The 24,706-nt window shown below is 59.0% G+C and overlaps 9 protein-coding genes and 1 non-coding gene across 10 annotated transcripts; 6 read left to right on the forward strand and 4 right to left on the reverse strand.

The window, feature by feature from the left end:
* Window positions 1–292: 292 nt before the first annotated feature.
* On the reverse strand, window positions 293–1,807 carry DICSQDRAFT_144295 (oxidative stress survival Svf1-like protein; the record flags this gene model as incomplete). Its single annotated transcript, XM_007362265.1, has 4 exons — window positions 293–406; window positions 460–1,399; window positions 1,534–1,737; window positions 1,788–1,807. The coding sequence occupies 4 exons, from the start codon at window positions 1,805–1,807 to the stop codon at window positions 293–295; spliced, it is 1,278 nt and encodes a 425-aa protein (XP_007362327.1).
* Window positions 1,808–2,342: 535 nt separating this feature from the next.
* DICSQDRAFT_80037 (uncharacterized protein) lies at window positions 2,343–3,986 on the forward strand. Its single transcript, XM_007362266.1, has 2 exons — window positions 2,343–3,220; window positions 3,281–3,986. Exons 1-2 carry the CDS (start codon window positions 2,347–2,349, stop codon window positions 3,658–3,660), a joined length of 1,254 nt encoding a protein of 417 aa, XP_007362328.1. The 5' UTR covers window positions 2,343–2,346; the 3' UTR covers window positions 3,661–3,986.
* A 546-nt stretch (window positions 3,987–4,532) lies between these two features.
* Window positions 4,533–7,099, forward strand: DICSQDRAFT_99699 (uncharacterized protein). Its single transcript, XM_007362267.1, has 5 exons — window positions 4,533–4,992; window positions 5,082–5,347; window positions 5,489–6,243; window positions 6,308–6,431; window positions 6,491–7,099. Exons 1-5 carry the CDS (start codon window positions 4,609–4,611, stop codon window positions 6,756–6,758), a joined length of 1,797 nt encoding a protein of 598 aa, XP_007362329.1. The 5' UTR covers window positions 4,533–4,608; the 3' UTR covers window positions 6,759–7,099.
* Window positions 7,100–7,187: 88 nt separating this feature from the next.
* On the forward strand, window positions 7,188–7,274 carry DICSQDRAFT_t34. The gene has a single exon. It is a non-coding gene; the product is annotated as a tRNA-Tyr (tRNA).
* Window positions 7,275–7,966: 692 nt separating this feature from the next.
* On the forward strand, window positions 7,967–8,527 carry DICSQDRAFT_43978 (uncharacterized protein; the record flags this gene model as incomplete). Its single annotated transcript, XM_007362268.2, has 1 exon — window positions 7,967–8,527. A coding segment is annotated over one exon (561 nt), but the record flags the coding sequence as incomplete, so codon positions are not given.
* A 622-nt stretch (window positions 8,528–9,149) lies between these two features.
* DICSQDRAFT_178187 (uncharacterized protein) lies at window positions 9,150–12,082 on the reverse strand (the record flags this gene model as incomplete). The annotated part of the gene is made up of 4 exons (XM_007362269.1): window positions 9,150–9,854; window positions 9,917–11,721; window positions 11,779–11,871; window positions 11,932–12,082. 4 exons carry the CDS (start codon window positions 12,080–12,082, stop codon window positions 9,339–9,341), a joined length of 2,565 nt encoding a protein of 854 aa, XP_007362331.1. The 3' UTR covers window positions 9,150–9,338.
* A 329-nt stretch (window positions 12,083–12,411) lies between these two features.
* DICSQDRAFT_133296 (uncharacterized protein) lies at window positions 12,412–14,799 on the forward strand. The gene is made up of 7 exons (XM_007362270.1): window positions 12,412–12,554; window positions 12,611–12,863; window positions 12,937–13,122; window positions 13,184–13,923; window positions 14,006–14,091; window positions 14,163–14,258; window positions 14,337–14,799. The coding sequence occupies exons 1-4, from the start codon at window positions 12,439–12,441 to the stop codon at window positions 13,397–13,399; spliced, it is 771 nt and encodes a 256-aa protein (XP_007362332.1). The 5' UTR covers window positions 12,412–12,438; the 3' UTR covers window positions 13,400–13,923; window positions 14,006–14,091; window positions 14,163–14,258; window positions 14,337–14,799.
* A 159-nt stretch (window positions 14,800–14,958) lies between these two features.
* On the reverse strand, window positions 14,959–16,349 carry DICSQDRAFT_144301 (uncharacterized protein; the record flags this gene model as incomplete). Its single annotated transcript, XM_007362271.1, has 6 exons — window positions 14,959–15,023; window positions 15,335–15,523; window positions 15,585–15,723; window positions 15,781–15,970; window positions 16,031–16,226; window positions 16,280–16,349. The coding sequence occupies 6 exons, from the start codon at window positions 16,347–16,349 to the stop codon at window positions 14,959–14,961; spliced, it is 849 nt and encodes a 282-aa protein (XP_007362333.1).
* A 449-nt stretch (window positions 16,350–16,798) lies between these two features.
* Window positions 16,799–18,422, reverse strand: DICSQDRAFT_133297 (thioredoxin-like protein). Its single transcript, XM_007362272.1, has 5 exons — window positions 18,141–18,422; window positions 17,802–18,037; window positions 17,447–17,645; window positions 17,227–17,379; window positions 16,799–17,174 (listed from the first exon to the last, which is right to left on the reverse strand). The coding sequence occupies exons 1-5, from the start codon at window positions 18,183–18,185 to the stop codon at window positions 17,070–17,072; spliced, it is 738 nt and encodes a 245-aa protein (XP_007362334.1). The 5' UTR covers window positions 18,186–18,422; the 3' UTR covers window positions 16,799–17,069.
* Window positions 18,423–21,418: 2,996 nt separating this feature from the next.
* Window positions 21,419–23,896, forward strand: DICSQDRAFT_52669 (kinase-like protein; the record flags this gene model as incomplete). The annotated part of the gene is made up of 8 exons (XM_007362273.1): window positions 21,419–21,554; window positions 21,617–21,657; window positions 21,719–21,788; window positions 21,860–22,008; window positions 22,353–22,467; window positions 22,673–22,963; window positions 23,020–23,192; window positions 23,243–23,896. The coding sequence occupies 8 exons, from the start codon at window positions 21,419–21,421 to the stop codon at window positions 23,894–23,896; spliced, it is 1,629 nt and encodes a 542-aa protein (XP_007362335.1).
* Between the last annotated feature and the right edge of the window lie 810 nt (window positions 23,897–24,706).

Genomic DNA, 24,706 nt, shown 5'->3' on the forward strand with positions numbered 1-24,706 from the left:
TGTTGTAACGGCTCGGATAGGTGCTTGCCACTCATCCTTGTCGGGACATAGGCCTCGAGTGAGATGATTCTAATGGCGTGTCTGGAAAAGTGGACCATGATGGTAGGCTTGTGTTCGGCTCTGCATATCTCGGCCAGAGCCATTCAGGTGGGAACGGTCACACGGTACAAATATTGCAGCAATCCAGATGCCGACAGTCGATGTGAAGAGTCGTTTTTGCGGAGCCGTTTCTTGCAAGTCATGAGAACATACTGTACAAGTTCATCCTAGCATGATGGTATCCAAATGTAGCCTACGAGATGAATGTCGACTCGACGTAGAGGTTGCCCTCAACCTCTGCCGTGTCCGACACGCCTTCAATCAGCCCCGCAGGCAAGCTCACGTTGAGCTTGGCAGGATTCAGCCACTTAAGTGCGCAGGGTGAGCAGCGTAAACAACAGGACATATACAGAAACTCGCCTGGTAAATGTAAGGCTTCGTGCCAGCGACGTAGTTCACCATGGTCTTGATCACATAGGGGATCTCCGCGAGGACGTCCACCTTCTCGATCAAACCCTTGTACGCATCTGGGCTGCCCAAGTCCAAGACAATCGTGCCGTCTATTGGTCCCTGCGCTTCCGGGACGATCGAAGGCGCCGCCCAACGGAACGTGATCTCGGTCGGCGCGTCGTAACTCGTATCTGGATCATGTGCCGTCTTCGAGTGCACCGCACGTGAGATGACGCCAGCCGTCGCGGCCGGCTCCTCGTCCGGCCACCGCGTCTCAGCCGTAACGGCTGCGAGCTTGCCCCCAAGGACGAGCGAGCCGACGCTGACGGTGACGAAGCCGGAGCCAGCGCCCTTGCGGCCGTAGTCGTTCGTCGTCGTGAAGTCCATCTGGATCGCAGACACCCCGCCGTGGGCGTCGCTCTGGAAATGCGCGAAGTTCCACCGTGCGGCAACCAGGTTCGGGCGCATGCCCTGGATTGCGTGCACAAACATGCCCGGCCCTTTTACCTGGACGGCGTGGCCCTTGTGCACAAGCAGGCCACTCGCCTGGACGCGCGGCCAGAAGCGGTGGATCACGTACCCCTCGGCGTTCTTTGGGTCTGGCCCAAAGTACGAGAAGCCACCGTTGGGGCCCTTGCCGGTCTTGAAACCGGGCACGGACGCGGGGCGTGCGATGTCAAGTGTGATCTGGAGGTCGCTGTCGAGGTTGGCAGTGACGGTGTAGGACTCGGGGGTGTCAGATCCGGGCTTGGACTTGTGCGTGATCGAGAACTGGTCCGCCTTGGAGGACCGCTTGTCGAGTCCGGGAGGGGGAGTGACGAAATTGGAGACATTCACAGACTTCCATGTCTTCTCCTTGGTATTCGGGTTGAAGATCTTGCAGGTGAATTGGATCGTCGGATACCATACTCTGTGGGTGTCAACAGCCGCACGGGAGCGATGCGAGTGTCAACAGCCAAGCACAGGAGCGATGTGAAGCGCAAGTACGGATCACGAGGAGCAAAAGGTGAGCGGGGAGCTTGACTAGATGGAGACAATACGTACCCTACCGCTGAATGGATGACCTGGCACATCAAGGACGTGCCATCCTCCAAGAAGATGTAGAATATCTGCGTCTCGACCGCGAAGCCGCCAGGGCATGTCCATTCAGTGTCTTTCGGCTCGAGCTCGCCGTAGAGCTCCGAGGGCGGGAACGCGGAAGAGACAGGGTGGAAGTTTGGTGCGTTGGGGTCGACTGGCGGCGCGGTGCTGATCACTCAGATTAGGCAGATCGGTGACAACGATAGTTTGAAACTCACGAGAAAAAGGAGGAGAACATAGCGATTGCTGAGCGAAGGATGCGGCAGCTGCAGAGGAGGATCAGGCCGCCGCGTGCCCGCTACTGGGGAGCACACTCACGTAATATCTATAGCCCTAACCTTATGCCCATATGCGGTAACAGGAAGTAGGTTCCGCCTCGCGGCCCCAGCCTCGCTTTCCTGTCCACAGCGTGCACGAAGACAGCGTCATCCATGGCCACAGTCTTGCAGGTGAGTGCGGTCAGAGTTGCGCAGCGCAAGATCAACACTCATTGACATCGACTGATTAGCACCCAGGAGCAGTCAGAGGCAGTGCGCGGCCGTCAGTCGCTTCACCTCGCGGCACCCTTTGGTAGACCGTTCCCATCTCGCCCTCCGGTATCTACTCAGGGACGCCGAGCTCCTAATTATATTCTGCGGAACACATAGGCTCCCGTCCCCCGGTCCACCGTGCCACAAAGCCTCGTCCGTACTACGTTCCTCCACCGCGACGACCCGCGCTCATACTTTCTCTCTAGAACGCCCTATGAGCCACTCATTGACCCAAACTACCGCTGCCATGCGAATCCCGCAGGAAATTCATGACGAAATCATCGGTTTCCTACACGACGACCGCGACGCCCTCCAAACCTGCGCCCTCGTGTGCCGGGCCTGGCTCCTCCGCGTGAGGTTCCACCTCTTTCGGACCGTCACCCTCGATCCCTCCCCGCGCAGCTGCAGCTTTGTCAAACTCGCCCAGCTGTGCCCCGAAATCCAGCCCTACGTGCGGGACCTCGAGCTGCGCGGGCGCGCCCCGTCCTCGAAGGCGTGGTGGGAAGCCGCACAGCCCACGGACATACGGTGGCCCACGCTGCCGGGGGGCGTGCCACACCCCGCCGCCCTGCGCCGCGAGCCGGACGCGGTGGAGGTGCTGTCGTGGCTGCGCCTGACATTCGCCCCCCCGGACTGCGGAGGGGGGCCCCCGCTTCTCACCCTGTCCAAGATCTACACGCTGAGACTGTCAGAGACGACGCTCAACGCAGAGTCTGCGGCGTTCCTCGCGGAGGTGTTCCCGCACGTCCGCACGCTGTCCGTCAACCAATGCCGTGTAATGTCGTTTGCGGGCCTTGCCCGTCTGTTCCAGGCGTTCCCGCGCCTGTCGACGCTCCGCCTCCTGGCGGTTGAGTGGCTGCCGCACAGGACTGGGGGTGTCCTCCCGGACACTACGCCCGGGTCGCTTGCGAGTCTGACCGCAGTCGACTTCTCGCGAGACATCTACCTCGAGCCGCTCATCGAGTGGTTCCTGAAAGTATCCGCGCACAAATCCATCCGTTCCCTGACTTGCTCGATCGCCACGCGGAAGAGTGCGACCGCGATACGCACCTTCTTGATGGCCTCGGGCACTTCACTGCACGAATTGTCTATCACGCTCGCCGAGGCCCAAGACCCGACCGGTTTGTCTGCTCCGCTCGCCCGCCAGTGATCTGTTTGCTTACGTTACTTTCGTATCACAGCCATCTTAGAAGCGACGCAGCTTGACCTTTCCACTTCCATGGGCCTCCGGTCTCTCCACATCCCATGTCTGCACAGTCGCATGGGCTTCCCGAGCCGCTCCCTGTCCTGGGTCCTGATACTCCTGGCCAAGGTGCGCTCGCCGAATCTGGAGGAGATACGGATTTCCATAACGTCGCCTGAGCTGGCCCGCCTCAACCTCGAGGGACTCGATGTCGTCCTGGCGCAAAATGCGCTTAGCAGGATGCGTTCCCTGACGTTCGACGTTGACGACACCAAGGTCGCCTCGAAGCGTGGGCCTGCGGAGGTCGAGAGACTGCTCACGCAGAGGGTCCCGACTGCGAGCGCGCAGCGGCTGGTGCGCGTAGAGTACCGGTGTTGAACGGGTCGCGAGTGGCTATGTATAGATGCGGCCTGGACCAACCAACCACATACAGTAGCACGTCGATCAGCCGCAGCCTCCTATCTGTCTGTGGAGCAGGTTCCCGAGCTGACCACTTGCTCGTTGCGGTTGCCGTCAAAGTTTGCGAAATTCTCTGGAGACCGTGCGGCCTTGGCGTAGTAGTCGGCCCTGAGGTTGGGCTTACGCCAACGTAACTGCTTTTGCAATAACATCGACCTCGAATATCTGCTAGTTTTTTCAGTAGCAGGGCGCGTATAAGGATCAATCGCCTGGACTCACTTGTATAAATCGCTCATAGCGAAATCTTCCGGCTGTCGTTATCGTTTCTTCGTTGAAGTCTGGGCATCTAGGCCTATCTATCTACCTCAGCTAGGTCTACTCGAAGGCCGAAGGAGAGTGTCTGATGTTTCCGTCCTTGGACCTACTGTATGGATAGCGCGGTCTCAGACCGGGTCGAGCCTAGCATTCTCGCATATTGCTAATGCTTTACAGTGGTGTATGAGATTAGCAGCCGCGGGCCGCTACTCCCAACCAATGATGGGTGCCTTCCTGGGTAGCGAAGCGGCGCAGGCTCTTGGGTACTCACACACTCGCTATGCAGTCTGTTGCACTCACGAGCGTACCCCTGATAATTTTATATATGGCGGTGCTATGAATACACATCATGAGAGTGTGGAGGGAGCAGAGTGTCAAGATGAGCTGGATCTCGATAAGAGGAGGACGAGGACGGTCGGCATCAGGCCGACGCGTTACGCGATGTCGTCGATCCCTGCGCCAAACGCAGCAGCGAGATGCAGATGCAGATGTAATAGGCTTCATCCCAATTGCATCTACATACGCCCCTCTTTCCTCCGCTTCCGCCCGCTTGAGACTCATCTCGCTCTTCCTTGCCCTGGCTGCTGCTCCCCTTTTGGCATACGATGTACCATGTTGCGGTCAGTGCTCAGCCGCGCTCCCTCTTCAGCCCCTCTCGCTCGCTGTCCTACGAAATCCCCCCGTCTGCACCTGCACAACCTCTCGCGCGTGCAGAGAAAGCCCTCTTGGCAGAATCTACAAGCTGAGCGTAGTACTACCGCTGCTCTTCCTTTCGTCGACTTCAGCGAGCCTGGTCCGTCTACTCTGCCCCCTACATCCACACCTGTATCATTACACAGCTTCAGGAGCTATGGTCTCGTATCCGCAGGCAGCCCATTACGCTCGCGTCGACGTTCTACCTGCTCGCTCCACCCTTCTTTGAGCCATGCTCGCGCCTTCCATTCAACACCCAGGAATCAACTGAGCCCCTTACCCTTCCTCGGCGCATTGCTCAAAGTGAGTAACTCGCAAAACCGCTACACGCACGCATACTCGCTTCACTAATACCACGTACCGACCTTCTGTCGAATACATCGGCCGCTTAGTCGTCGACCGCTCTAGAGTTTGCACGCATGACCGCTCGTGTTGGCCTCACGTTTGTGCCCTTGCTCCTGCTCGGGAACATGAAGTCCAAGAAAGTCCTCCAAAAGGTGGACAAGTGGGGACACCCTGATGCGGAGAAGAAGAAGGAAGACATGTTGCGCCGAATAAAGCAACGCACCATTCTCTTCCACATCCTCATTTTCATCCCTCTCATCCTCTACTGGGCGACCATTATGGCAAGCTTGGAGCGCACCCCGCTCACGGGAAGGTACGGCGCATCTCACCCTTACCCCACCCCAACCCCAACCTCGTCCCATCCGTATCAACTTCTTGCGCAGTCATATACAGTAGTCATAGCCGGTCCCGTAGCGAACGTGTGCACTGACGTGTCCTCCCCCTCATTTCCTAGGTGGCGAGTCATCCTCCTCTCCCCCGAAGAAGAGGAAGACATCGCCGCGCAGCTCGCAGGCCCAGGCTGGTACCGCGCGGTGGGCGAGATCCTCTCCGCGGACGGAGCGCCCACCATCATCCCCCCCTCAGACTGGCGCCTCGTCTGGGTGCGCGACACCCTCCGCCGCCTCGAGAGCGTGATCCCGACGCTCCAGCACGAGGACGAGCTCTGCCCGCACTGGGCCGACTGCGGGCCCGACGACATCCCCCTCCCCCCGCCCGCCGAGTACCCCCTGCGCCCGCGCCCGCGGGGCGCCGAGCACCTCCGCCGGTGGGCGGAGCTGACCTGCGCGCGCGTCGCGCCGCCCGCCCCGCACGCGATCGCGGGCCCGCCGTACTCGCTGCTCCTCGTCGACCGCCCCGACTCGTCGAACGCGTTCTCGTACGGGTTCGGGCCCGACGGCGGCGGGGGCATCGTCGTCTTCTCGGGCTTCCTCGACGAGGTTCTCTCGCGGCACCCGTGCCCGCGCCCCGAACCGCCCCCACAGTCGTTCCTGTCGCGCCTGTTTGGGCTCGCGCCCCTGCCGCCGGCGCGCCCGGTGCCGACGGAGCAGCAGACGGCGGAGCTCGCGACGCTGCTCGCGCACGAGCTCGCGCACCTCGTGCTCAGCCACCACATCGAGACGCTCTCGACGGGCTCGATCGTGTGGCCGAGCGTGCTGTCGATCGTGACGGACGCGATCCGCGCGTTCATCTTCCCCGTGACGATGTTGTGTGAGTCTCGTGCTATCTGATATGCGTCTTGTGTGTGCGAGCGAGGCTGACTTCGAGTGCGCAGTCGGGCCGTTCATCAACGATGCGCTCGCTGGGATGTGGAAGGCGGGGGCGGGAGAGTTCTCGCAGCTGCAGGAGTTCTGCACGAGCCAGAAGCAGGAGATCGAGGCGGATGTCGTCTCCATCAGGTGCGCCGGCCTCTTGTCCCGGTACGGCACTTCAGAGCATCTACTGACGTTCCGCGTAGACTGCTCGCGCACGCTGGGTTCGACCCCCGCGAAGCGGTGCGCTTCTGGGAGGACCGGAACCTGAATGCCCAGACGGCGGAGTGCTCGCCCCAGCGCGCCGAGGCCGTCGTCGAACAGGAGACCAGCTCCGCGGCGACGATCGCGCGGCGGATCATGGGCGAGACGCACCCCGTGCACGAGCTCCGCGTCGAGAAGCTCAAGTCTGAGCTCGAGCGGTGGGAGCACAAGCGGGAGGAGGCGCGGCGGGCGCGGGAGCAGCACGCGTAGGCTGAGAAGGGCCAGCGGGCATGAGCACTTTTGACGACGCGTGAAGGCTGGTGCCTGCGCGAGGGGCTGGCGTGGCGCACCGTAGGGCGGCATATGTACATCCGGACGTGGCGTTGTGCCGCGTCGACTAGAGGGACAAATCACTTACACACTCCTTTGCTAGCTGTCGATGATGTGCTCCGGGCTTTGATTATCCGTCTCGTGCTCTCTTTTATCTTATTGTACTAGTAGAATGTGTAGTAGCCAGCAAAGCATAACTAAACGCTTCTCACTTCCATGTACCAGGGGTTGATGGTGTGCGAATTCTGGTGTCTTATGGTGGTACCACCGTGAATCCGTACCAAGTGGGGCTCACGTGCATGATTGTAATAGCTTCGCAGGTCTATACAACGCATCTCTGAATGATATTACCCCACTATTGCACGCAAGCCTTCGATAGCTCAGTTGGAAGAGCGTGGGACTGTAATGGTTAACCGACTCATCCCAAGGTCACTGGTTCGATCCCGGTTCGAAGGAAGTATTTCTTTTTCGGGCATCTCCCAGAAAACATACCCTATCAAGTATGTCATGCACATATGTATGCTCTATATGGGAATAAACAGAAACATAGTGAAAGGGATATGTCGGGGAACGTACCCGTTGAACGTCGACAGCCGTCGCTACGTAGAGTTGATCAGGATCGAACCGGCGACGTGTCCAGCCATGGTCTGGGTGCGCTGGAGAATGCCGAGGGGACCTGCGAAGTTGATCGACATGCGTCATGGGTCGCCCGACTCTGCTCTGCTCCATTCCCAGCTCGCCATGGCCAGGATAAGAGGATCGTCTCAGAGACCGCTCTGTCCACGACCAACGAAACAAGTCTAGTCCGTTGTGGGGATCACGCCGGTGTGAAAGCTCGACTACCGTGTACGTATGGTACGAGAGCGAATATATTGGGTGTTTGCCGGACAGAAGACCCCACTCAGTTCCCTGTCCATAATTGGCCACAGCTGGCGCGGGCTCCTCCCCAAAAGCCCCACCCAAGACCGTACTAACTCCCCACCATTCCCCCCTTAACTCTCCCAGCAACCGCGACCATCCCCTTGCAGATCCGGCTCGCACTTCCCACCGCAACGAACACCACCATGTCGTCCGCTCTCCGTACTCTCCACAAACACACCCGCTCTCTCTCTGCCGCCTCACGCGTCGCTCTCCCCACCGCACGCCAATCTCAGGCCCGCGCGTTCCACTCCCCCTTCGCCATGCTCTCGAAGCGCGAGTCGCCGCTGACGGCGCCCCCCGCGCCCGCGTCCTCCGTCGGCGGCCTCTACGAGAAGAACGTCCAGTACGACTCGGAGCCCTTCACGTCCGGCGCCGGCCACCGCACCTACGTCGTCTCCACCCCGGACCCCGCGAACACGCCCTACGAGGTGCCCTCGGGCGCGTACCCCACCTCCGCCCCGTACCAGAACTACACCCGCACGGAGGCCCCCGCGCCCTCCGGCGCGCAGTTCGCGTCCACGAGCACCGGCTTCGCGCACCCGCTCACCAACAGGGTCCCGCGCAACGAGGCCGGCGTGGGCGAGTCTGCCGCGGTGCGCTATCGCGAGGCCCAGGGCGAGCTGCACGCCCGCGGGGGCAGCTATGGGGGCCAGGGCCTGGCGGACGCCAAGGGCACGCAGCGGGGCAGCGAGGGCGAGCTGCCGGACGTGAACCCCCCTCCGCTGTTCGAGAACGCGGAGCGGTTCTCGAAGGCGGGCGTCGACAATGCCTGGAAGGAGCGGAAGTGAGCTGGGCTGGACTCCGTGGGTCTTCCTCATCGCGTGCTAACATCGAAGGCTGTCGGGGATCGGGGATCGAGGGTCCCCATGCTAGAATGGGTCCTGGCTGGAAGGTTTGAACCGTTTTGGGAGAAGGGATGGTCGACGAGAAAAGGACGTTTCGCATAATCGCAGGTTCTCTCTCGCTAGTGCAGTGTTTGCAGCAGCTCTGTGTTCTGTATATCTGTATATTCCCGCCGTCGCGCATCATCAACGAGCAGCAGGGGGTCGTGTACGAGTAGTTGGTCTTTCATCATCGTTCACCATGCATGTCACCGTTGTTACCATTCTTGCCGTGTCCATAATGCATAGACTGTACATGTGCCTCCCTTGGCTAGTGCGCGTGAACAGCCTGCGGCTCGATATTGACCTTGCGTAACGAGCGTGAGTTCTGCCAAGGGCGCGTCCATCGAGATGCGGTCGAGACGCGAGACGAGAACCTCATAACGTCACCAAAGGTTGCGGCCTGCAGGCTTGTTTTGGACGCTGGATCGTGAAGCTGCGTCTCGGCATGTCTTCCAACCTAGTGCACGGAGGACGAGAGGACTCGGAAGCTAAGTCGACTGCTGACCGGTCCATGCCCACGGCTCGTGTCAAATGCGTTTGTTGTCCTACGAATACAGCGTTCAGCAATACAAACGATACAGAGTTACGACGCAGGGTATCCCCGCAGCGCAGAATGCGAAAAAAAAAAACTACCGAAACCTCCGGAGAAGGACCAGGCCGCGGCCCTTTCCCCCCAAATCCAGCTGCCCAGGCCTGAGGCATGAGGACTCGGTACTCAATCCTCGTATCCGAGCTCGCGGTCCCTCTTGGCCCGCCTCAGCGCCGCCCGCTCCTCCTCCGGCATCGCATACCACCCCTCGACGGTGTCCTCGAGCTCCATCTCCCACTTCTCCTCGAGCTCCAGCATCTTCTTGCTCTTCTTCGGCGCGGGCGGTCTCGGGGGTGGCGGGGGCGGCGGGGGCGGCGTCCGCCGGTTCGGATGCAGCGGCGCGATGCGCCGGAGCGCGCTCTTCGACGCCTTCGCCAGCGGCGAGTACGTCGCGCGCGCGCTCGCGGGGAACGGCGAGCCGGGCTGCGCCGAGACGCGCCGGATGAGCTCGGACATCGGCGTCGACTTCCGCGCGGGGATCGTGTATGTGCGGTTCGCGTGCGCGAAGCTCGGCCGTGCGGGCTGCGGCGTCGTCGCTACCGGTCTCCCGGGTGCGGACGCCTGCGCCTGCGCCTGGGGAACAGGTGGGGAGGCGGCGACGGGGAGGGGAGGGGCGCGTGGGGGTTCGGGGGCGTCGTTCTCCTGCAGATCGCACGTTGAGCGAAGGTTCGCCCAGAGAGATCGAGATTTGTCCGAGGACTCACCTTCGAGCCCTGCTCGCCTCCGCTGGACTTCCGGCCGCGCTTCTTCGAGGGCGCAGGCTGAGGCGAGTCGATGTCCAGGCTGGCCTTGTTCGACGAGATATCGGCGGCGTGCGATGCGTCGTCGTCGTCGTCGTCATCGGAGAGGACGACGGCGCGCTGCTTTCCCTTGCCCTTCTTCGGCGCGGGAGTATCCAGAGGTGCCTCGGGAGCATCCGACGTCTCCTTGCTCGAAGAAGGCACGTCCTTCCCCTTGCGCTTCGACGCCGAGTCGGGCACTGGGGGAGGCGGCATCATCGCCCGTTCTTGGCCCCGGTCCTTGCTCTTCCCCGCACCGAGCTCCTCTTCCCCGTCGGAGCCCCCAACGACCTCCTTGCTGCTCGGCGCCTTGCCCTTCTTGCCCCTCGGCGCCTTCTCCTTTGGCGGAGCCTTCTCCTTAGCGGTGGCCTTCTTGGGTGCCTTCTTAGCCTTCGCCTTTGTCCTCGAAGACGACCCAACCCCATACTCCTCCTCGTCCTCCTCGTCCGCGCGCGACCGCTTCTTGCCGTTCGCCGCCGCACGCTCTACCAGCTCCGCGTCGAGGCCAGCATCCCACTCAGCCTCATCCGCGTGCTTGCGCTTCTTCTTCGCCGCCGCCTTCGCCTTCGCCGGCGGCTCTGGCAGCTGCGTCTCGGGGACGACGCCGGGAGACAGCTCGCGTGGCGCGGGGGCGGGGCCTCGCTCCCTGCTCTTCGTCTTGTTCGGGGCGCTCGTGATCTCGACCACGGGCACCAAGTTGCCCGCCCCGGCCAGGACGCTGTCTTCGTCCGCGCCCATGTAGGAGTCGTCGTTGTCGTCCAGCCCAGGGTGCGGCCCGGGCGGCGGCCGCTTCCGCTTGCGGGGCATGGGCGGAGGCGGGGACGAGAGGGGGGACTCGTCACGATCTTTATCTGAGACGGGGTTCGATTTTACGCCTTGTGACGTCCGAGGCGCGGATGAGCCTGATGTCGAGGGAGGGGGCGGGGGGTCGGAGGGTGGCAACTGAGAAGTCAGGTGCAGTATATGCGGTGGTAGTGGCTGGGCGTGAGGCGGGAAGGGGAAATCAGAAGTGGGTACAGGGATGGTGTTGACGTCGGACTCGAAGCCGTCGAGTGCATCGGTCGTCTTGGGGCGTTTGGACGGAGACGGCTTCGACGGATCTCTGGGCTTGCCCTTCGACCTGCTCTTCTCCGAGCTTCCTTCCTTGGACGCCGCTGCTTTCTTGGCCCTTGGCTTCGGCTTTGGCTTGGGCAGAGACAGCTCGTCTTCTGACGACGAAAGCTCGATCACATCGTCGTAGACTGCAACCTGCTTGGCTTTCGCCTGCGACCGTCCTCGAGATCGCAGCTTCGCGCGTTCCGCGATATCCATCATCTCGACGTCCATCATCTCTACGCCGCTATCTGAGACGCGCTGGGTGGTTAGAACAGTCGTAGCGGTAAAAGCGGGTGTCATGCTCATTTGCGCGGGAGGGAGTGGCGGCGGCATCGCACTAGAAAGAGATGAAAAGACATGGGCTGACGATGCAACAGCACTTGAAGTAGCTCCGATGGAGATAGACGTGTCTGCTGCTGCTGCGGGGTCCTTCTTCTTTACGACAGGTCGTGGTTTGGGTTTGCCCTTGGGAGCTGACGGAGCCGAGATAGAGGTTGAGATAGAGCTTCCAGCGGAGGTGCTTGCTGATTGAGCTGTCTGTATGCTGGAGTTGGCCGCGCCAGCCGGTGAGAAGGAAGAGATGTCAGGGACGGCTGAGCGATGCATTGTGAAATTCGGAGATTGGATAGTGGAGTCTACAAATGACTGCATGTTACTATGCGCTCCCGCAGGTTAGAAGTAGGATGGCGCACCTATAGTGTTGCGAGTGCCTTTGGGTAACGGTTCAGGTGGGTCGTTCGGGCCGGGCGGCAGAGTCGTGAAGTTGGGGGTTTGTATAGACGAGACTAGGATAGGATGTCCTTGTTTCACGCCTTATTCTACGTGTATCAAAAAGCAAAGCGCACCTGTGGTGTCCGCAATCCGTTCGGGAAGTGGTAGTGGCGGAGGAGGAGGCAAACCACCTGCGCGGTTACGTGCGACCGGGTGGTCAATCATCATCTCGCCTTCGCCCTCGCTGTCCTCCACGTAGCCGTCATCAAAGGTGGTATTCCTCATCTCCGTGGAACGCGACGGTCAGCAGCCGAGGCGTTTCAGGCGGTTAGTCGATGGGAAAGAAGGAGGAAGGTTGTGGGAGAGAGGGAGGCGATCGGCGTTTAGCGCGCGGCGGTGAGTCTGAGCGATGCACGCGCCACACGTGTCTCGCGTCCGCTGTGCCACGTGATCGCGTCTATTGTGCGGGGCGCGCGTCGGCTCTGTGGCCCGCCAAAGCGAGCTGAGCGATTGAGCAGGGCGGGTATTTATTCGTTCATTTATTTAGACACGGCCTGTCAGCGCACCGTATCCCCGCCCCCCGCCTCTCCCACATCGCCCAACACCTCCTCAAGCCCGTCTTGCACGCCGCGCAGAGCACGATGTCCTTCATCAAGTTCCCTTTCACTCAGCTGCCTCACATCGAGTCAAGCCCGAAGCGCGTCCGCGTCTTCTTCGGAGGCGAGTACATCGTCGACACCACCGACGCCCTCCTCGTGTGAGTGGCGTACATCGCCCCGAGTCAGCCCCCATCTGACTCGACTCCCACCGCAGCTGGCTGAAGCCAAACTACCCGTACTACTTCTTCAAGACCAAGGACGTCCCCGAGAAGTACCTCGTCGACGCCTTCCAGTCCCAGAAGCACCACATCTACGACATCGTCGTCGGGAACCGCCGTGCGGAGGCCGCGGCCACCGTCTACCACGACGACGAGCTCGATGGGCTCATCCAGATCGAGTTCTCCGAGATGGACGCCTGGTTCGAGGAAGACGAGCAGATCTACGTGCACCCCAAGGATCCGTACAAGGTGCGTTGCCGGCAATCTGTCCCCGATCGCATTGAAGCGCAGGTACTCAACTTTCTCCGCGTTCCGCTCACAGAGGGTGGACGTTCTGCACTCGTCGCGACACCTCCGGGTGGAGGTGAACGGCGTGGAGGTGGCCAACACGACGCGGCCCCGCTTGCTATTCGAGACGAGTCTTCCCATTCGCTACTACATCCCGACGCCTGATTGCAAGCTCGAGCTGCTCACACCATCGCAAACTACGACGCAATGTCCATACAAGGTACGTCACCATCCAGCGCCGTACGGTCCGGTGGCTCATGAATGAATGGACCCCCATGTAGGGTGTCGCGAGTTACTACAGCGTACAGCTTCCCACCGGTGATGTCCACGAGGACATCGTCTGGTACTACCGCACGCCGCAACTCGAGTGCGCCGAGATCAAGGGCTGCGTTGCTTTCTACAACGAGAAGGTCGACATCTACCTCGACGGCGTCCTCCAGCCACGCCCAGAGAGCCCCTGGGCCAGCAAGCGAGCCAGCGCCGTCGTCCCTGTGTAACTCCGGCAACCTGGACGAAGCAGCAAGCGACGGACGATCAATATCAATTGTATGATAGTACTGATGTGCCGCAGGACATTCTAGTCAGCTTTCATGTAACTTCGTTATTGCTTTCGGCATTACTACCGGTGAGGGGCCCTTGGGGTGGCACACGGACATGGATGGCATTAGGGACACACAGACACATACGCATATATCACAGTGCTCCATACAACGTACTCGGTCAATGAACTTAGTAACTTGCGATAACTATACTATGCATAGCAGCAAAGTGATCCATGTAGAATGAGGGATACCGATGTCGGTCCAGCGTAGGATATCGTGCGGAAGTGGTATACATGCGATATCAGAAACCTCAAAGGTCAGGGTGATGCCGAATTACTTGACGTAGTCGGCTGCGAGGATCGTCGCTCCGTCCGCGACTGGTGTTCGACCGCAATTTCCGCAGACAGACGCGAGATCTCAGAGAACGCTGCCCGGAGGAGGTCAAGGTCTGCGTCAAGGTTCTCCGCCCGGGACTTCATCTGTGCGCACCGGCTACGTCAGCTCCCTTGCCCTCATGGAGAAACGCAAGGCCTCGTGGCGAGCAGCAGGTAACAGACTTACAGCAGCAATGGTGTCACTGGCGGCGATGAGCTCGTGATGGTGATTATACACGAGACTTTGCCGTTCGCTGTCCAGCTGCCGGATTTCTAACAAAGTACACGGATAGAAGCCTCAGTTGCTCCACCTCGCGCATTCATTAGGCGGCAGCAGCACGCACCCGTCAGCAAGTCGTTCTCCGTCTTCAGCAGCGTCGGCAGCGACGACGTCGTGATCAACTGCTCATAGTACGCCCGCGCGTCGAACACCGGCGAGTCTACAAACGTCCATCCGTCAGTCCTGGTCAGCGCTCGAGTCGCCCATCTCCGACATCTCGCCCGGCTCCGGAGCTCACCAAAGTCCATCGGGTCCTGGCTGCTCTTCGCCCCGCCCAGCGGCGGCGGCGGGCCCAGCCCCAGCCCGTAATGCTTCCTCAGCAAGTCCCGCGCGCGCGCCTTCTGCGGCGTCCCCGGCATCGCACCCGCACCTGCAGCCCCCACCCCAGAGGGGCGCACACCCGTGTCCAGCCCGAGCCCGACGAGCGAGCCCGGGGCGGACCCCGGCAGCCCGTGCCCCGACCCGCGCCGCGTCGCAGCAACCGATGAGGGTCCCCCTTGCACGTTTTTCAGTGACGCGGGGCGGTGGAGGGGAGAGACGGGCGGGCGGGTGACGGAAGCGTGGCGGGAGGGTGTGCGCGGGGTGTGCGGTGTGCTGAGCGGCGTGTGCGGGGTGGTCGGGGTGTACGGCGGTGTGTGTGGGGTCCGCGGAGGGCTTCCTGGTGTCAGGGACATATCTTTCTGCACTGACCGCTAGGCAAGGAAATGTGCACCAGACAAGGAAGGTGGAAAGAGAAGGATGGCTGTTGGAAAGCGCCCATGGAACACGCCGCACGGCCACTGTCACACCCAGGGGTACTAACCTCCGGCGGGTGCAGTGGATTCAATGCATGAGAACGGGCGTGATTGCTGTGAGCATCTTCACTTAAGGAGAATGACATGGGATGAGTGCCAAGCAAGGGAATGCGTATTGCGAACACGGGCATCTAGTAAGTACATAGTTGCTACAGAACTAATGTATGACACAGATAGAGCAATGCGAAATATTGTGCGCAGATACACGTAAGTCCAGTCCAGGAAACACGCCGCGCCTTGCAGCGTACGGAGTCACCGTATATCGTAAAAGTCCACAGCTTTGGCCTGCTCATGCAGGCGCTCGGGTATCGGCTGCTCCAACTGTAGAGGAATGACGCTGGGCAGCTCGCCGAACACGAACGGTCCACGCCCATGAATCATGGGGCATAACCATTAGTGCCCACGGCATGGTCGCCATTCGCAGTGTTTCCAAGCTGCCGACCGAGCATGCCATCTCCTCCAGCGGCATGTGTCTCTCGCATAGCTTCGCCACCTTGGCCTTGTTCTTGCATGGCGAGAAGGTGCTCACGCTTGAGCTCGCCAGCCCTCACGCCCTTCGCCATTCGGAGGTCCCAGACGAAGGTAAGGAGGTAGAAGGTAAATCCGAAAGCGATGGTCCACTCAATAACACCTAAGTGATAGAGACGAAGGCGTGAGTATTCCCACCAGCATTACACGTAACACGAGCGTACCTCCTACGTCGACAGCCTCGAACAAAGTAACCGCGAACACAATGGCGAGTATTATGAGAAGACCCGCGATCACACCCTTGGTGATGTACGCAGCTTTGAGCTTGCGAATCTCTACGAAGTCATGGGAAATCCAACGGAACTAACGACAGCGTCATGAGTCCCGACGTAAGAACAAATTTTGTGAGGGAACGCATACCTCGAGGATCGTGAATATAGCGCTCAGACCAACACCAACGATGAAGACCAAGAGGAAGATGCGGTGGGCGCTGTGATGACGATCCGTGTCGAAGATCGAAAGAAGGATGAGGCCCGCACCGCCGATCACCGAGCCAAGAATCGCGCAGGTAGACAATACCCTCTCCCTGCGACGCATGTTGGGCACAAGCCTGCGCGAGCAAGTTTAGTCACACGACACAAACTATGAGCGAAGAGACAGCACAACTCACCGACCACGGTGCCGGAGCCACCTCTCCACGACCAACGCGAACACGAAACATAAAGCCGTGATCGAACAACCGGTAATGAAGAGAGGTTTGAGGAAAGACGCCCCCACGTCAGATATATAGGCCACTTTCCCTGTCTGAGTGGGATATTTTGGCCTGCCTTCAGCGAGCCATGTGATGAGCATGGCCCACAGCATGCCTATAATGAAGACGTTGAGTCGCTGCGCACGAGTGACAGCTATTGAGGCTTACCAAACCAAATGAAGGCTCCAAATAGAGGGATCCATGCGTACAGCCAATGGTTATGTTGCTTCCAGGACATCCTTGCAGATCGTGGTCGTAAAAGTCGTGGAAACGTTGTGAGTTTTACGCAGGGATCTTATAAGTTTCGAGATGTTGGGAACGAGGCCAGCCGTGGGTGTGGGTGGGCCAACCGCAGGAGGCGTGGATGCGGCGGATGACCATGCTTGGGCGTACTTATGCAGACCAGGGGAATTCTGGTCTGTCCTAATTAATTCCCAGAGGGAGCACGGTCATGAAATGACGTCAAGTAGCAAGAGTTCCACCGGAGACGCCCACGAGAGGGCATCGGTCCGGCCGTCACGCCAAGCCGCACAAAAGTCACGCTAGCGTAAGCGGATCTGACATGTAAGGATCTCGAGCGCAGCAGATGCTTCATAAGACTGATGGCGCAGGGTGGCGCCGACTGACCACGTTCAGATACCATGTACTCACATAGAACTTTAGCTCGGCGCCGAAAGCAACTCGATTCCTGAGTGAACCCTAAACTCAATAATTGCGTAGAGAAACACCACCTGCCTATGCACAGCGACGTCCAACACAACATACGATAACATAGAAACAGGTCCGTTACTCCACACCGGATCTGCATGGAACAATAGAGTACAACAGCACGACAAGAGCAAGGAAGTCAAAACGAGCGACGGTAGGGATATCAGATGAAGTATGTAGAGGGGACGGTGGATGCATACTCTTCGTCCGCAAGAAATCGCGGCCAGGGGAAGATGAGATGGAAGGCCAATCATGACTTGACAGAAGCAGCGGCTATCGGGCATCCGCTATTATCGCAGGTCGGGGCGTTGGGGATGGGACGAAGGGGACCTTTCCCGGCCAACTTGCGGAAGATCTGGAACAAAAGGTGTAAGCTGAAGAAGCAGCAGAAAGTCTCCATTACGTACCTGACCGAAGACCTCGGACGTCTGACCACCGCTAACGGCCCAGCGACCATTGATGACCGTGAAGGGTACACCAGTGACACCCTTCTTCCGCGCCTCCGCAGCCATAGTCTCGACTTCCTCCTGATATTCGTCGGACGTCAAAAATTCGATAGCCTGCGGGCGTCCAGAAATGTTAAGCAAACACTCTTGAATCGCATTGAGATCCAGACGAGCTCCGTACCTCACTCTTGGACGTTATGCCAGCCTCTTCCGCAAGATCTCCGAGGATATTGAGATCGCTGATGTCCTTGCCCTCAGAGAAGTACGCCTTAAATATCCTGTCCAAGAACTTCTCCTGCAGCTCCTGCCCACCAAGGACGTACGCCTTGCGGCTCAGGCGGTGGGCGCGGATGGTCTGCGTCATAACACCTTGGAAATTGCTGGAGGCCCGGACGGAAGTGAGCACACAGCAATAACGATGATAGTGGCGAGTACGAAGAGCCAAGGAACCGCTGTGCGATATGCACCGCCAAAACGGCAGTTCCCCGCCGGGACCCAGCCCCTCCTCGCAGACCAGCGAAAGCGGGCACACTCACATTTCGATGCCAACCTCCTTCGCGCGGCCCTGAACCATAGACTTGACGTGCTCGAGCTTATCCGCCCCGAACTTCTCCAAGTACCATTCCGCCTTGTCGAGAACCTTGTCCTCCTCCATCGAGGGATGCAAGAGGAAGGGGCGGTGCTCGACCTTGATGGTGAGCTGGAGCTCAGAGGCAGTCTCCTTGATGGCCTTCTGCAGCTCGGCCAGCCCGATGTAGCACCATGGACACACCTGCCAAGCGCGCGCGCGAGATCCGCAGAGGTCAGCATCCGTGTGTCCGGCGCGTGTGGAGCGAGCGCGAAGCGCATCCGGGATGGGGAAGAGGGCCACTCACGATGTCCGAGATCACTACAAGCTGGACGACGCCTGGCTGGTGCATGTTGCGATAGTGTGCGCCCTTCGCAATCCGGGTCACTGAGCTTCTCCGAGGTCAGGCTAGTTGTGCGTGTCGATTGTGAATGCCCCCTAGGCTCGTGCGTGCGAGGTGGGATGCGCAGCAACTGTTAGAATAGAGTGTGGACGGAAAGAAGAGTCGGAATCAAGCTATCCGGGATCGAAGGTAATGAGGTGCTCGCGGGGATGCAGAGCGAGCGCTGGGGCGTATATATGAGGTGGAGGACGAGGGGGCGCCGTTACAAATAGTGGGAGGGAGGATTGGTGAGCAACACGCATCTCAGATGCGCCGCCTCCGGACATCTTCTTACTCAGTCCACGGGTCACACCCTGTCACGCCTTTCTCCGTGACCCGGCATATGGCGCAATGTCACACCTCCCCGCCGAGCTCACAACACGGAGGCTTCATATCCCTGCAAACGGAGAAGTTCGGGGTGGTCACACCTTGGGCAACTTCGCACAGCGCGCAACCGCTCCTCACAACACACCCTCTTGGGACTGAGAACGACGGCACGAAGCGCCCCACAAAAACAAAAAAAACACGGAGGCGGGCTATCTCTCGTCTATCTGTCGTTCTCCCCGAGCGATCTTCAAAACCAGATCCTTTGCTTAGCGCAACAACGTTCGAACGCCCCTGTCGGTCCAAGAAATTCAGCGGGACTCGCGTGGAATGTATTTGTATGAAGAGTATGTCTCCTCCGTCAGACCCTATGACAGGCTTATCATTTCCTCGTGTCTCATTGGTTGGCAACCGGTTCCGGATGGGCCCTACGTAACTGCGACAAGGGATCTGCTATGCACCTCAAGATCGGATGCCGGTGGGACGCCCTAGGCAACTTTGATCCAGTCGGAGCGCCCGCTAGCACTGTGGTTCGGATGTCGTCTGCTAGAGTCACAGTTGACCGTACGGTGCCCGCTGTAGCACCGAAGCAGACTACAGTGGCAGGTCGTGAGAGGAAGGAGGCTCCGATCGTCCAGCCATGAAGGAAGTAGATTCAAGCTGAAAACGCTTATGCCGCATTAGGGCCCGACAACATATGCATGGCTCAGGAAACGACCGAAGAGCACTAGTTGCGGCATAAGCTAGCTGTTAGATGACCTGCCCCTTGGCATTGTTTCTTATCTATCATATAATCGGGACATTCAGTTTCGGGGAATGGATGGGAGTGGGCAACCTGTATCAGGCAGTCAGCCGCTCTCTTACATATGCTATGCAACCATGAACACGTAGCTTCCAACCCTGAATTACATGTGCCCGTGGAAAGCGGCTGGGTGATCAGGCCACTAACATTTCCGAACTCCGGACTAAACGCTGAAATCGTAGGCACCGGCAACATCGTGGATCTTTCAGCGGTATCCCCTTCTGTCGCGGCGTATCAGTAGATACTTCTCCTCTCGGGGGCGCCTCGGCGGATGCTGACAGCACACCGCAAATTTCTGCGGATCGGGAAACCTTGCCATGCGGTTTGCAGATTGGCCCGGTGCACACCTATACTTGTTCAGAGAGGGCGGCCGCAGAGAGAAACTGCGTCGGTGGAACTGGTAGATCGGGAAGGAGATAACTTTCCTCGGGCAGCCCCCTCGGAGACCGAACCAGAAATTCCAGCTTTCCCTGGGCAAAATCCGGCTGCTTTGAGTGATGACGTTGCTAAGCGGTCGAAGGGACCTGAGGCTGCAGGTAGGCGCGAAGGGTTCAATGGGGTGCGAGGGCAGAGCAATTGCGCGGCCTAGCCTCTGGTAGGTTTGATTTCTCAAGCCGAAGATGAGGTGTAGAAGGTAGCGTGTACCTTCGGGAATCTGGCTCACCTGCGTTCGGGTTGCACATTGAAGGCTGGGTTTATCGCGGGGTCATGACGCACTGCTAACTGAAGGTATACGGGAAAAGGTGCTGGGCAAGTGCTCAAGTAGCCCGTCGCCGATGCTTCACAATGTCTATGTCACACGGGTCGTGATCCTAGATACCGTGTGGTGACCGTTGCATGCGATCACGGGTGCGTGCTAACTTCGCACCTCCTTGTGACCAAGACCAACGTTGTGCGGCGTAAGATCTTGCACCGTCTGGTTAACGTTATATCAGAGTCGAAAAGATCTAATCGCCGTCCAGCCCAAAGGCCGGAGAAATTGCGGCTGACGAGACGTTTCAGCATTTAAACATCCCCAATAGCAGCCTGCAGCGCTCAAAAAACATATATAGGGGCCGTATCGTCAGATGTCTCCCACGGTTTCAGCATAGTGAGAAGCCCACCATGATATGAGGGAAGCCTTTCTTTCCGCGTCCGGTGACGATGGGGCATCCATCAGGATTGTTCGCAGCCACGTACCTTGACGGTCGCCTCACAGGCCAAGCAAGCCATCCCTGGTCATGCCGACCACTTGCTTAGACAAAGGAACCATTGCGGGACACTGACGCTGTTCGAGACCAATGTCAGATATTCAGTGTGAAGGACATGACATGATAACAGGGGACAGAGTGGTCCTATAGACGTAAGACGGATTTGAGGCGTCATGAGTCTCGGTTTGGAGGGCAGTAGGGTGTCTTAGGTAGTCATGGTAAATGCGATACATGCGTGCTCGTGCTGCGTTGAGAAGTGCGACGGCAATGCAGTGCGTCACCTTGGACGGCGTGCCGGAGAGCTCGGGTGATGCGTCTCACGAGAGGGTCTGTGACGACATGGACAAGCATCTGTACGCCGTCAAGGAAGCCTAAGTCGTTGTCCTTGTGAGCGGCGAGCACGGCTGCTGACGAGATGATAACCGCACTGACGTAGTGTGTGAGGTCGTCCACACTGGTGCCGTTGGACAGTCCGACTCGCATAGAGAGTATTTGTTCTTGTGGCGTACCACGATGCAGTCTACCGAGACGTTGGAACTCAGGAGCTTCTCAGAAACGCTAGCGTTCTGAGGCTTGCATGCTGTAGCAGCCAGCTCGAGTGTGAGTACGCTGCTTGCTTGACCGCATGCATATGCCGTGAGCATGCGAAGGAGAATATGAGACGGAGAACGGATTCCGGGGGCAGGGGGCGGAGAGGAAGCGCTGCTTGAGGGTGCCGTGGGGCGCCTAAAGCGTAAGGGGCCCAGACGCCAGAGAGCGAAGTTGAGACTCCGCTGGCAGGGCACTGTTGCCTGTTCCTCGTCCCGCTGGACGCCTCCTCATCCCTCCTCCTTTTCGCTCGCCCTGTCTTTCCTCTCTTTCCCCCAGTTCTCGTCTCCTCCTCCAGCATGACAACTCCTCATGTAATAGCATCTTCCTCAGTACATCACTCCTCTCAGTCTGCTACCTCCAATGGCGTCGTGGGCAATCACTTTCGGGTCGGAAAGAAGATTGGAGAGGGTTCGTTCGGTGTCGTCTTCGAGGGTGAGCGATCATACGACCACTGCGGTATATGTGCCGTTGGCATTTACATCGAAATGCCTCAGGCACGAACATGCTCAACAATCAGCCTGTCGCCATCAAGTTTGTGCGTAACACTACTTCATATACCGTCTCGCGTTGAATATTGACTCAACGCCCGCTTCCAGGAACCGCGCAAGTCTGAGGCTCCTCAGCTGCGCGACGAGTACCGCTCTTACAGGACTTTGAATGGCACCCGTATGTGTTCATGGGAACCCTCATACCGCTTAGCGCTTTTCCCGCTCACCCACTTTCGTCGCTTTCGATAGCGGGTGTCCCCCAGGTTCACTACTTCGGTCAGGAAGGACTGCACAATGTCCTCGTTATTGACCTGCTCGGCCCCAACTTGGAGGACCTGTTCGACATGTGCGGCCGCAAATTCTCGATCAAGACGGTCTGTATGGCGGCCAAGCAGATGGTGAGCCTCTCCTCCCATGCCATTGAAGGGCTGCAGCCCCAGGCCGGTTGACAGGAGGTTGTGGGGCGCAGCCAATATACGAGTCGCGTTCCCAGCGTGCCGCCTATGCGTCTGGGGTTCGTGCCTAGCAATGAGTTAGCCATCGGCTGTAGGCGGCTAATTACCGTAGCCGACATAAAGCGCGCCTCGATGGCTTCGGGCCACAGCGCGACGAGCTTGGCGGCTCACACACGTCGTGTTACACCGAGAGCTCCCGCTCTTCAACGGCCTCAGCACCTGAAATGTGGCACTCTGTGTGCCATCTGTGTGTCATCTTTACTAACGAATGAATCCTTGCGATCCAGGTCACCCGTGTGCAGTCGATTCACGAGAAATCGCTTATTTACCGCGACATCAAGCCCGACAACTTCTTGATCGGTGTGCCGGGTACTAAGACCGCCAATACAATCCACATCATCGGTATGTCTCTGAGGCGTCCCAACCATTTTGTGAAGGTCCATCTCTCGCTTCCTCCATTCTTGTGATTTGGCATTTTCACCCCCGCAGTTGCCTACCTCAACGTGCCCACCGGCCATGTTCCATGCTTCGCGCATCATTCACTGATCGTTCATCTTTACGTCACGGCAAAGCACCCATTACGGTTTACTGACATTGTCACCCCTAGACTTCGGTATGGCTAAGCACTATCGTGATCCCAAGACGAAGGTGCACATTCCCTACCGTGAGCGGAAGTCTTTGTCCGGCACTGCACGTTACATGTCCATCAACACGCACTTGGGCCGCGAGCAATCTCGTCGCGACGATCTTGAGTCTTTGGGTCACGTCTTTATGTACTTTCTGCGTGGTGGACTGCCATGGCAAGGTCTCCGTGCTGCCACAAACAAGCAGAAGTACGAAAAGATCGGCGAGAAAAAGCAGAGCACGCCCATTGAAGAGCTCTGCGAGGGGTTCCCTGGTCCGTGTGCTATCTCTTTCCTCGCGTGCAGTCGCTAATTCTGTCGCGGCTTCTAGAGGAATTTGCGATCTACATGAACTATGTCCGCAAGCTTGGCTTCGAGGAGACGCCCGATTACGACTTCCTTCGGGAGCTGTTCACGAAGGTTCTGAAGACTCTTGGCGAGGCGGAGGATGGAGTATTCGATTGGATGCTTCTCAACAACGGAAAGGGTTGGGAAGCGAGCCACGTACGTGCGACCTCCGCGCATCTAGCGGTTTTTGCTGATCATGTCTGTAGACTTCTACTCTTCTGGCGTCTGCGCATGGGGGCACTCCCCACACTCCTCACAGGGACCGTCACCGGGAGCGCGAGCGGGCGCACAGGTCATCGCGCAACCAGCTCGACAACGGCGCACCCTCACCATCGTCCCCGTTGGTCCTGGCGCCTACACCCGCCCACGTCAAGAGCACCAGCCGCCGTCCTCACGATGCTTCCCGTGGAGGCTCGCGCGAGCAAGTTAGTGTGCAGCCCTTGGCGCCGCAGAGCCGACGCCAGAGTCAGCAACAAGTGGCCCGCGCCGAGCGCGATAGTGGGCTGATTGCCCCACATCCCTACGCGGCGCCCAACAGCGCAGGCGGTTACCGCACGAACGCCTACGGCAGGCAGTCACCTATCCCACCAAATGGGGCACCTGCCGTGGGCGTCTCTGGCGCGCTGCAGCAGCACCCGAACAACTCGGAGTCGTTCATGTACGGCCAGGGCCAAGGGAAGAATGGCACGGCCAGCCGGGAGGGAACGACAACCGCGGGCACGAGGCAGGAAGGGATGAACGGACAGACGCGGGCGATGGGGGTGTACGATCGGGAGCAGATGGAGCGTGTTGGGGAACAGGACGAGCATGGGATGGGCAGGAAGAAGGGTTTCTGGGCTGCGTTCTGCTGTCGGGCATGAGGGCTCAATGGACTGCCTCAACGCGCACGGGCTGCGCGGATCAACTTGTACGTCCGCTTCACGTTCGTGTGTCCCTCTAGCTGATTCCCGTATGCCTATATGATAGGATTACAAGTCTCTCTTCCACCTGTAACGGCTCTGACGACCCCTACGACCACCTTATCTTACCGTCTCCCTATTTGAAGCACGCGCAAATTGCTCTCGCTCTCCGCATTGACGGCCGACACCTCACGAGCCACGACGTCCACGAACAGTCCATCACTGCAATCCCGCATACATCGACCGCCCGCATACCCACTTCATTCGCTTGTGTATATTCGCTATTGCCATCCGGGTCGGCGCCCTATAATATCGCATCCACCCCAGGCATTCTGCTCATTGTCCCCTGGCTCTTCTCCATACATCTCCGGTATGCGTTTACGGCGCCGCCAGTCTCGCCAAGCTCTGGTTCCGGCCCAAAGGATACCGTCACTCCTTCACATCATATATCCCTTCCATTCCTGTCCCAATCAGACGCACCCCTCGTGTTACGCACGTCTCGATTCTCCGCGTTCGCGTCTGCCCGGGGTCGGTGTTGCGGGCCATCTACTTACCCTTCTCACCGCAACGTGAGCGAAGCTGGAGGCGTTGCTGTCCTTGATCGCGTCTGTCGTGCATACCAGATGCGGGCGTAGAACGCCCGGTCCGTATGATAAGCCATATTCATCGTCCGTGCCGTTTGTCGTACCACCTGTCGTGTCTCGTCTCTCGCCGTCCGTCTTCTCCGTCTCGTCTTTGGTTACAATTTTTATCCTCTCAACTAGCGTCTCA

This window comes from Dichomitus squalens (assembly GCF_000275845.1).
Source record: "Dichomitus squalens LYAD-421 SS1 unplaced genomic scaffold DICSQscaffold_4, whole genome shotgun sequence".
In the NCBI taxonomy this organism is placed as follows: domain Eukaryota; kingdom Fungi; phylum Basidiomycota; class Agaricomycetes; order Polyporales; family Polyporaceae; genus Dichomitus; species Dichomitus squalens.